The 11,350-nt window shown below is 46.2% G+C and overlaps 1 protein-coding gene and 1 non-coding gene across 2 annotated transcripts; both read left to right on the top strand.

Moving 5' to 3' along the window:
- Positions 1-1,063: 1,063 nt before the first annotated feature.
- Positions 1,064-9,600, top strand: LOC139056329 (RAB7A-interacting MON1-CCZ1 complex subunit 1-like). The gene is made up of 5 exons (XM_070534486.1): positions 1,064-1,089; positions 2,634-2,771; positions 4,383-4,500; positions 6,028-6,334; positions 9,258-9,600. Exons 2-4 carry the CDS (start codon positions 2,700-2,702, stop codon positions 6,264-6,266), a joined length of 429 nt encoding a protein of 142 aa, XP_070390587.1. The 5' UTR covers positions 1,064-1,089; positions 2,634-2,699; the 3' UTR covers positions 6,267-6,334; positions 9,258-9,600.
- Positions 5,023-5,212, top strand: LOC139056573 (U2 spliceosomal RNA). The gene has a single exon (XR_011512454.1). It is a non-coding gene; the product is annotated as a U2 spliceosomal RNA (small nuclear RNA).
- Positions 9,601-11,350: the final 1,750 nt, after the last annotated feature.

Genomic DNA, 11,350 nt, shown 5'->3' with positions numbered 1-11,350 from the left:
GTGACACCCTCCCACTGTCCCCTTGGACCCGGGGCCAACGCACCCCCCCCCCCCCCCCACCCCAGTTGTTACGCCACTGCCTGCAGTGCTTACCAGGATATGCAGCAAACAAAGTAGTTTGTTCCCACACTGTACCGCAGTAAAGCTGTGGAACTCTTTCCCAATCCTCTCCCATTCAAACAGCGCTAGGGCTTGCTGAGAGATTTTAGGAGGGGTTGCAGCCGGCTGAGCTGGCATACGCCCTTCTGCGCCCAGCATATTATCAACGAAGGGGCACTTGAGATAACCAAAATTTTTGAGAACGTGGTTAATTGGAACCTCCTTTGCACGCACTGAAAAATCGCAACATAAGAGTATCGCACTTCCAGTAACTTGGGCGAAAATATTTTCCCAGCGTTGGCTAACACAACTGGTAAATTCATCCCCTTTTTTTTGTGTTTGGGGAGAGCAACGTTACAATACCTCTGGTAGGTCCTACGAGTCGTTCGTACGCCCCACGTTCCTGGATGAGATGTTTTGGATTCGTATTTGCCGTCCTGTATGTACAGGGAAACTACCGCGGCGTCCTTGCACTTCCCTGCGATGCCAGCACGGCAATCGCAGCTCCCCGCTAGGATTTGTCTGCTGTCGCCGATCTTCAAGAATCAATGTCGCCTATAATTTCATGCGTCCACACCGTAGATAACGAAGTAACTTACGCTGAGCTTCACGCATCTCGCTGGTGCATTATTTTTCGTTTGCGGAATAAACCTAGCAGTCACTTCCGATCAGTGCGAGTTCAACACTTCCCTCACGTCGTAGACGTGCCCCACTTCAAATAGACGACTTCCTTTCTCTAAATTCTTTTCACGAAAAAAGCTATGAAGATCTTGTAATTCCCGAAACCCGGTTAAAATTAATATCGGCACGCTGTTTAGCGCCATCGCTACCGTTTGACAGGACGCCAAACACGCAGCGCGGGCTGCTGACGCCGTGAGTAATCCTATCACATTCGCGCAACTATTCGTCAGATGGCGCTAGGGGTCGGAAAGACAGGGCGCCGCCTAGCACTTGCAACCTGCCCATAAGCAAGACCGCGCGCGAGCAAAGGTAACGAAACTGCCAGGGCGCGATCGCGCAAGCAACAGCTTGATTTTGCGAACGTTCAGTTGCTCTATCGTGATTCGTCGTCACCGCGCTTTCGTCAGCGGCCACCATTGCGGTGGGGCGGGACCACAGAATGCGCATACGTCACACTCTCAATCATTCGAAAACCGAACCCGTCGTCTGCTACGAGTGAAACGGGTGACGAGGTCGTTAGTTTTGCTGCTCCCTTTGGACGGCGCCTACTCTAATTAGATGCCTGGAACGTCGCTTGCTTTCCCATAGCAACCGCCTTACCGCGCGTTGCGACCGCCCTGGTTGGAGTAGAGTCACGTGACAACCGTCGGCGCAGTGGCACGCATGGCCTTTGAGATTGCGGGCGCTGCATCGAGCGGCATCGGGGCGGTGCGGCCGCCGCGAGAGGCTCTCACCCAACCTTGCTGGATTCCCACGATTCTTACGGCGATTTAGGCAAGTCTGCCTCCATGAAATCATTGGGTTCAGGGAGAGCAGGGCGAAAGCAAACATGCCTGCAGTAAAGATTAGTAAGAGGTGATTGTAAGATTGGTGGAAGCATGGAAACGACAAACAACGGAGGCGTACAAAAGCAAAGTTCCCAATAGGAGTTCAGAAAGTTTGGCGATAAAAATTATTCACGTTTCTTTTCGTATAGTGAGAAACTCTGTGCTTTTTGCTAAATATAGGTAGGACATTAGTCAATACAATTACAAAGGCTTGGTTACAAAAGGTTACAATTACAAAAGCCAGCGGAAGACACCATGTACAAGATGAGGTTGGAAATTATGTGGGCACGAGCAAGACTTCCTGCCATTAGCACAAGTTTCAAGTTTCAAAGTTTTGTCCTACTATTTATCAGGTCGTGCTGTCATACTCTCGATCCGTGACTCATTGGCTATTGTATTCATTGCGAAGACAGGGGGGGGTCAATGCACAGAAGAAGATTGTGGCTACGGTGCCGTGCTGCTGAGGGCAAGGTCCTGGATTTGAATCCCGGCCATCAAAGATGCAGAGCTGGAGTACCATTGCTTTGGGTACACGTGCAAGATTCCCGGGTGGTCAAAATTAACCTGCAGCCCCACTTTATGATGTCTCATAGCTAACAGTGCAGCATCAAAACCTAGGGGCCACTAAAGAGTAGACGTTTGAGCTCTTAGTAAATTGCCCTTCTACAGTAACACCAAAAAGAGGGGTAGGAGGCTTGATAAGCTAGAAAAGACAGCAAACGATGAGTGGCAATGCCACCTGAAGGTTCCTGCACCAGCCAACCATTGTGTCATGGATTTTGATGGCATATGCTCAGGCGTAGTTGATGTTTTATTGCTAAATATGAACTGCATTGTATTCTGAAACACCACTTTGGTTGGTGTTGTCAAAACTAAGGTGAAAGTTCCATTTTAGAAGTGAAAGTTTCTTTTCGAGTAATCAAGCTTCGCAAAGGCAGTTTTGAAACAATAATTTATCTGTGTAAATTGATTTAGTGTTTTTCTTTAATGTCCCTTTAAGCCCTATAAATGTATATTTCTTTACAGGTGGTAGAAGGCCTCGGCGACGAGCTTGCAGAGTGCATAGAATGGCGGAAGGGAGGACTAGTCTACATGTTCTGCCAGAGCAAGGAGGGGGACGACGACCACAGTTGGCTAACGGCCAACCAGGAAACTTTTTTTGCTGTAAGTTGAGCTGCCTGCTGACTCAGCAAAAGGACGTGCTTGCCTCGAAGCTCATGTCATGCAACAAGGAAGCAGTTAGTACCTTCTAGCTTGTCACGCCCACAGACATTGTCAAGAAAAGCCTTTTCGAAGTTCCCATAGGCCTCCGCATTTCAAAATCAAGACATGCTCTTTAGCCAGAAGTGCTGGAGCATGCCTATAAGAAAAGAAAAAGACATTATGGCGCATTTGTATCAAACTTGGCCATTTTGTATATGACCACTCCAAGAAAAAATGAACATGCAGAGAAAGCAACAAAAAAAAAGACAGTAACTTGAGGATAGTTTAACTGTTACAGCAACCTTCGGGAACCGCATTAAACAAGCAGTGCTTTTCCCTTTCCCTCGTGCAGGGTAGCCAACCAGGCTCGGTGCTCATTAACCTGCCTGCCTTTCATTTATGCTTGCCTCTCCCTCTGCAGCCGCACAATTGATTTTTGATGAGCTTGCCCATATGAAACATTCAGTTCCACTGCTAAAAGCGCGTTGCTGTGTATTTGAACACAGGCATTTTCTTGGTTCATGTTGCTTAGCTTGCGTGACATGTTGCAGATGCTTTTTTTATTAGCCATCCTTCAAAAGCACTAGCAAATTATTCAGTAGCCCTTCCAAGATTTTTTTTTTCATTGTGTGAGCCATGATGTATGCATGCAGGCATGCAATGCTATCTATAAAAAAACTGGCATAACAAAACCTGCCCTGTAGCATGCGCCAGTTTCAGCAGCAAGAATGGCAAAGTAATGCTCCGTACACCACAGGTCTGATGCACATTTGTGGTGGCAGCGCCATCTCTTTTGTCTAAAACAAAGACAGCTTATGACATACTCTTCCGTAAAAGGTGTTCTCAATGAGGTTATCATTTGGGAGCATGTTTTCAAAAGCTATTTGGTGTAGGTCGTTCAGTGTGGCAAAGACCTCGAAAAAGGGTCCATCAATGTTTTCATTTGCTCCTTTTGCCAGCATATTGCATCACTGTACGCATTCGTTTACAGCCTTTCATTTACAAACATGCACCTTGTCTGTTGGAAATTCGTAAGTTGGTAATTCATATTCAAGCTTACAAATGCGCTCTCCAGGGAGGATAGAAGAGAAGGCTACTAGTATGACAAACAAAGTGCTTCTTCGAACTTCCATTTACTTAATTATTGACAGAATACTATACCTGAAGTAAAAACAGAAAGCCATCAAGCGGACACAGCAGACAATGTTGTCTTATGTGGTTAGAGCATCTGTACAAGATACAAAATTTTTTTAGATGAGAACCAATAGGACAGAGTGCTGACACAGTTTTCTGTTTTAGTGCTTCTTGTGTTGCATGTGCTTGCATGCTGTACAAGTACCCCTTGCTTCTGTGCCGTCTGCACTGCACTTTTGCAAGTTTAGAATATTGTCTACTTGAGATGTCATTCAGCTAAGCACTAGACGAGAGACAAATTCAGCCATACAGCAACTGAAAGCAGTGTTTAATGTCTCCTCGTGAAAAGCGCCAGCTCTGAAGCACAGTGAAGGGGGTTAGCTAGGAGTAGTGCGGCAGGACTTCGAGTGTGCATTCTACGTTTTTGTGAACGTGCAGCTGCTGCAGCAAGGTGTGCACCACCTCACGGCAATGCTCAATGTTCGTCGTCCACTGAGCGCCGAAGATGTCACAGTGCTGTCTGGCCAGACGGACGTGCTGGAACTCCTGGAGAAAGGCAAGTACAGTGGAATCCCAATCATTCGAAATCTGTTAAGCCAATCCTGATCAAACATCTCTATCATTATGTAGTGGAACCTTGTTGATAGGATCTTCTTTTGCTTGATTTCCCTGCGCCAACGTTCGGACCGAGAACACAAGAAAACGACCAAATAAAGTTAAGCTTCTTTTTTGCCAGTTAATGGGTTCCCAGAAAACGCGTTCTCTCGGCACCAGCGTTCCATACATTGCCAAACTGCGATCATGTCACAGGTTTTCCGGCCGCTCGATCTCATGTGAACAAAAAAGTCATGAGCCATTCCACTTCTATGAAGGTGGATGACCAGCGAAGCTGTGCAGAACACGACAGAGGTTTTTCTTTTACGTGCATTCACGTAGATGATGGGACCGCCGCCCCGAGGAGCCAGAGGAAAGTAGACATGCGTGACGTTTCGACGGGACCGCCACCACGGGACAGTGGAAGGAAAGGAAACTAGATAAGGAAGCGTTTCAAACCCAACAAAAAGAGGGAGGTGCGAACATGGATGTGGTCAATGCGGGTCAAAGTGTAGTACGTATCTGTTCTTATCAGCTTAATATCTGATACGGATTCTGCTTGGACCCAAGATATTAAACTTATTTTTGCAAGTTGGCAGAGTGCTTGAAGACTGGCTCACATCCGCCACGAGTCAACCCTGTATTGCACTATCTCTGGGATCGCCCCACGGTTTTCACACATGCAAAACAAGAATGCACAGAACCTAGCCATAAACAGTTTCGCAGAAGAAATAATGCACAAACCATGCATGACCGAAAACAACTGCTGCAGCTGCTTCCCCACAGTACTTGCCCGCGCATCACGTGAAAGTGCCCACACACACTGACGAATCTCAGTACAGGTCGTCACATATTGCATTCACAGCTATCACGATATGCCTCTTCATTTCTGTTTGCCAGTGCCGTTGGAAGCGTACTGCACACTTTTAAGAGGCGATAACCGGAATGTGCTGCCGTTCTTTGCTGCAGGTTGTGGGTAGTGAGCATCATGCTTCACTCTAGTGGCATTGTACGTATTTTGCCATCACCCACCAGCTCGATTTTGCTTTGGTTTCTTTTTGCTGCTTTAGAACACTATGCAATAGGAAAAGAACACATTCTCATGTCGCAATGATTTTTGGGGCTCATTCGAATGCCTTTTGTTTCATTCAATCCACTGGTTAACTTGATTAGTCTTGTTGGTCCTGTCAAAGTCAACTTACAAGAAATCGGCTGTATTCTATAAAATGCTTCACAGATGCAAAAACAACTGCACTGCAAAATGCATCATAGTTTCCACAGTGCCGCTTGCCAAGTATGAAATGGAACCTACTTACCTGTGTAGGCAAGGATGGCTGAATGATGGAGCCCAAGCTGTAGTCGCCATTCATCATGCTAACCCCTCCCTAGCAAATGTATGGCGGATGCCTGCTGCTGCTTTGTACATGCGAAGCCTTTGTTCTGTGTGACCAGAATCCAGCAGGGTCACCTTCTTTCCCAAACATCGCAGGCATCTACAGTGATGTACATGCACTGTCGCTGATGTACGCCGGCGAGATGTGCTACTGGCTGGTGACGTACTCGAAGCGCTGGGACCGGCCGCTGGAGATGGCGCACGCATTGCCACTTGGCAAGCGGCTGTTACAAGACTACATCAGTGCTGTCGAGGGTCCCCTGCAGGGCGCGGGCTGGAACTGCACCCGAGCCCGGCAGCTTCTGGCGCAACTGGGTGAGGTGGAGCAGTGCTGAAGTGCAGCCGGTGCCTGGTGAAGCCGACACAAAGCCAGACCAAAGACAAAGCCCGGACGAGGAGTGAGGTATTCGCTCGTTGCACGATGCCTAGTTGTATTCACCTGAAGTGGCTGACAGCTAATTCTTGTGGTACTCTTTATGGCCTGAGTGTTTAATCACACAGTGGTAATGTAGAAAATGCCGTGGAACCTTTTTAATCAGAATTTTTCGACCTGCAGTGAGGATGTAGTCGTACGCTGGAAACAGTAATAGGTGGGCGCACTAGCAATCGTATGCTGCCATTGGTGGGAAGTAGATGACAAGTGAGGTCCTAGCAGTAAGGGCATGATATTTTGTTTGTCAAGGTGGTGGTGTTCCCGCAGTTCGTGTTTTCCAAAGTTTCAAGCGCTCCTTTCGTCTCTTCTGCATGTCTACGTCTTTTTGTGCTGTGAACCATGAACCTGTTCCGACTCGCCCAATTTTCTATCCTTTTTCTGAAGTGTTGAATTATTTCTACAGTAATAACCGCATGCTTTCCTCTCTGACTGCTTTGGTCACACCCAAGTCGTGACTTTTTTTTTTCCTAGTTAAGATTAGTGGTAGGATGTGCCAGTAGTGCTATTATTAAGGTCGCTTCGATTCAACCAAGTTGGTGGTGCCTTTTGCACCTGCTTACAGTGTGCTGCATATAGGCCCTCGATTGTCTAAGGGACAATTGTCTGAGGGACAGAGGTGCATCCTGCACCTCCGTCTTTGTTTGCACGGGGTGCAAGGCTAGGTGCCGTCGCAGTGCAGAGCGCCCTTTAACCTTGCAGCGAATGGGTGCGACCCAGCGCACCACAACCGGCACTGCCTGCACCTTTTTCTTCACAGTGCCATATCATGTTTTCTGAATTGAACCAACCTATTGTATTGCTGGTACCCATCTACGGCACAGGGTGCCAGTGGCATTTTAACGCAAAAGCGTTGAATGGCCCCATGTTGCAAAATATCCGTTGTCGGACGTCATTTCGCGAAAAATCGTTCCGAACCACAACCACGCAGGCCCTCCATGTGGTGCAGAGGGATTACTTTCAACTGAATTCTTCAAAGTAAAATGGGCCAGAAAAATCACAGAGTACGACCTTAACACAGCCTCTAGACGTGATAGCGTGGGAGTTTAATTTAAATGTACCAGAAAAACATAATTCTGTTGCGTGGAAATTCAAACACAAACTTTGAATGCTATCTTTGAATGCTATCGCGTTCCACTCTTACAGGAAAAGTTTAGGTGTTCTCCCAATTTTGGATCTCACAAAGAGACCCCATAACTTGGCCTACTTGCGAACTTGTGCACATACAAAAGCACTTGTGTATGCCGCCATGCAATGAGGGACGCGACAGGTCTGCCACTCCACTTGTTGCTGCAAAGGCAGCGCTGCTCATTAGATTGAACTTTGTTTACAATGCAATACGCCTAGAATGAATAGAAAATGCATAGTGATATTAGAACTGCAATTTTAAATAGTAAGTACATGGCACTTAATAGCAGGAGATTTGCTTACAGTAACCTCATATATTACATCTGAAGTACCAAAGTTTCACCATCAGTTTACGCCACTCACCGTTTCTTTTGCCAACTTTCTATGTCAATTTTCCTTCTTAAATCGTGAACTGCATGCTCGATTCTATCATTAAAAATCATGGTCATTTCATTTCCACCAACATCTCGCAACATGTTCTGGGTAGTTGTCAGTCTCATAAGGGCCCATAAACCACCTCCGATAATTAAAAAAAAAATTATACTATCAATAGTTGGTAAGTGGTGTCCAAAACATGGTGTCCGTGACATGTTTGCGGCTCCTGCAACCGCTTCTGGGGCATGTATCCAGCAAAAGCATGGCCTTCGAGATCGGCTTCTTTTACTTGGAAGGAGCCGTTACATGGGCACAGATTTGAATATCGCGCATTCGTTTGCCCAGCTATTGATACTACTGATGGTCAATTTATCGATAGTCTTACATCACTTAAATCTTACGCCTGCATTCTTTCGTGCAATACAAGCTTTTGTGAAATAGGTGGTGTCCAAATCTATGCCCTGCGATGGCCCCCTCTGGATAGCAAATACAGACATTGAAATCCATGCTTTTGCTGCTTACATGCGGTGGAAGTGATTGCGAGAGCCAGAAACACATTACAAATGTTTGGTTATGGACACCACCTATAACTGACACAAAACTTGTTATACAGAGCATGAATTCTTACTGTTATTATTACAGCTCTCTACTCAGTAGTGCCCAGAAACCCCAGAAACAAAACCCTAATTATACACTGTTTCATTTGCGGCATGTTGTTGCTTCAATGGCAGAAATTTGCAGGATGCGCCCTGTGGAAGGTGGGGGGGAATTGAGGGAAACCTGCATGAATTGGTGCAGCTACACATCTTCATCAACTTATTTATGTCCATGTTAGAACAAAGGCTTCTCCCAGCTATCTCCAATTATTTCTCTCATGTGCCAGCTGACCCCCATCTAATCGTTGCAAATCTCCCTACTTCATGCCACCACCTAGGCCGTCCCCAACTGCGCGTTCTTTATTGGCCCTACACATTACACAGCTTCACCAACTTCATTTCTTCCTCTTAGAGTCAACGAAAATATTGGCTACAGCTACATATGGTATGAAGTTAAATAACTGCCAGCACCGATAAAGTGAACCCTTGTTGCTGATTTGCAGCTTCCTTGTGTGCCGATATGAGAGACAAAGGATGTACGGCATTGCACTTATGAAGGCCATGCACACATGTTTTGAGGCATCAACAGGATCTGCGCCATGTACTGCGAAACGACTTGTGAAAACGACTTAGTTTTTGCATTGAGAGTCATGTTTCCATAATTGGTAACACTGTTCGTGAGCATTGGTGGAACGTTTCACTAGCCGCTTTGCTTTCCATGCTGCCACAACTGTTCCTTTTTTTTTTTTTTTGCAGCGACAACATTCAGTTTACGCTGCTTATTTGTACTCTTTCAGATTGACGGACATTCTTGTCGGGTGGAAGGAGCGTCATCAAGTTAATCTTTCCTGTATAGTTCCCCAACTTCTTGCGAACTTTCGCACTGTCATCAGCGGGACCACGATGGAGAACATGTTCCAATAGCTGGGAACATTTGCTGCTTTGGGCACTAGCTAGCTAGCTAGCAAAGCTCCAGTGTTTTGTGTGAGCTAACCATCAAAAGGCAGCTGACTGCAATAGTTTAACCATGACTGTCGAACCCTTTAGACAGTTTAGTTGGATTCTTATTCCCTGCATTAGCCCTGTTCACTCACGCTCTGTTGTTTGTGTGTTAGATAGACTGGTTTCATGCCTTTTCAAGCGTGCCCTGTTATTTGTGCATATGATCAACCTGTCATGGGAATGTCCCTTTGCTCTAATGCATCCAAATCACCACCATGGGCCATGTTCGGATTGATTGCTTTTGGGGGATATCACTTTGAGCGCACGTTGGTTGGCTAGCCAGCTGCACTAGACTTATTATGCGAATGTGAAAGTACTCTCAAAAGTAAACAGTCATGAACATGGCACAGGATTTTATACATATTCATATGTACCGACTTAACAAGCTGGGCATTTACTGTCAGCACAAATTGAAACATGACAAGAACGGACTTATCTGAACGCCAGCTGCATGCAGAGCTATGCAGTACGGTGTAGAATCGCTCTTTAGCATGGTGTGGTTTTGAACACGTGTTTTGAACGAGTTGCCGTTCTGCATTCAGGCAAAGCTGGATATGCAACAACACATCCTAATCACCCAGTTTGAGTCTATGCTGATAGTACAGGCAGAAACCGGCCAAGTGAAGATTGAATTGTTTCTTTGGTGGTGTCCTAGCTTCCGAATTCCCACTGCAGTCTGTTTATACTACAGTCGACGCTCGTTACAACAGACTGTAATAATCCAGCGAGAAACGTTTGTTACATCCGAGGTCATTTCAATCCAAAATTACAGCCATGGCATGTTGAAATGGTGAAACTTTGCATATACCACTGTCCGAACCGAATACGATCGCAAGAACACTGGAAACATCCAAGTTAATGTAAACAATAGATCAGCAGGTTTCCGCGGTAAAGGTACACCCACGTGCCAAGGCACATTGCTGTCCACCGTTTTTCGGTCTCTGGTTGCCGAAATACGGCAATTTTGCTCACCCTAGAGCATATTCAGACACCTGCACAACTGAAAGATTAACTGCCGCCACAATGGCGCAAAGCTGGCCGACCAGCTTCTCGCCGCACCGCCGCCAGACCTAAGGACATCACTGCCGCCGCTGACACTAACATCGGCTACAGTTTGTTTTTCACACAACTGTCAACAACACAACTGATTTCACTCAACGGTTTCCCCCAGCTGTCGTTACAATAAGCTGATGTCTTAATTTTATCTTTCGCGACAAGCGACGACCACTGTCAAGCAGGTATCGAGAACTAGAGCTGCAATATAGAGCCAAGTTTAACTTGCCACTGCACACTATGTGAGATGGCTCACTCGCACCACGCATTGTTGTTTCCTTTTTTAATTTTTGTGCAAACTGATGCGATGAGAAAGTGTTCTCAGTGCATTCTGCGATCGTCGGCTGTAGTTATTTAAGTGCTGTATGCCATGGTTTCACATAGTGGATTAGGCCTGGTAGCACTTTTGGCACTTTGACGGTGTTGATCCGCTTGCGTGGTCGACCCAAAAGACTCTTCCTTAGCCGGTGGAGTGTTGTGTGGAGCACCCTGTTGCGGGAGGCTTGCCGCTAGCGTGTTTGTACTATACGAAAAAGTGCATTATCGCACTTTCCGCAAGTGGCTGGAAATAGTTGCATGCAGTGGACTGCCGCAGGCATCGCCGCATTGTATTCATGCCATCTAGACAAAATCTGCCCAAAAATTTGTCTGTTGTAGGCGATTTGTTGCGTGAATAATATAAGCACACGAAACTAAGTGAGAGGAAAGATCTGTTATATTCGTAAGTATGTTTTATGCAGATACGTTGTAACAGGCGTGGACTGTACGAGATTCCACGATGTCTGGTGTTTTGGTAGCGATAAATGCATAAAGTCGGGGATTCCCAAACTACTTT

This window comes from Dermacentor albipictus, chromosome 2 (assembly GCF_038994185.2).
Source record: "Dermacentor albipictus isolate Rhodes 1998 colony chromosome 2, USDA_Dalb.pri_finalv2, whole genome shotgun sequence".
Classification (NCBI taxonomy): domain Eukaryota; kingdom Metazoa; phylum Arthropoda; class Arachnida; order Ixodida; family Ixodidae; genus Dermacentor; species Dermacentor albipictus.
This window is presented reverse-complemented; position numbering and strand designations above follow the sequence as displayed.

Coding starts and splice junctions, on each gene's coding strand:
- LOC139056329 (XM_070534486.1), top strand. CDS start 2,700: ATGTTCTGCCAGAGCAAGGAGGGGGACGACGACCACAGTTGGCTAACG. Junction 2,772..4,382: donor ACCAGGAAACTTTTTTTGCT/GTAAGTTGAGCT, acceptor GTGAACGTGCAG/CTGCTGCAGCAAGGTGTGCA. Junction 4,501..6,027: donor GCTGGAACTCCTGGAGAAAG/GCAAGTACAGTG, acceptor CAAACATCGCAG/GCATCTACAGTGATGTACAT.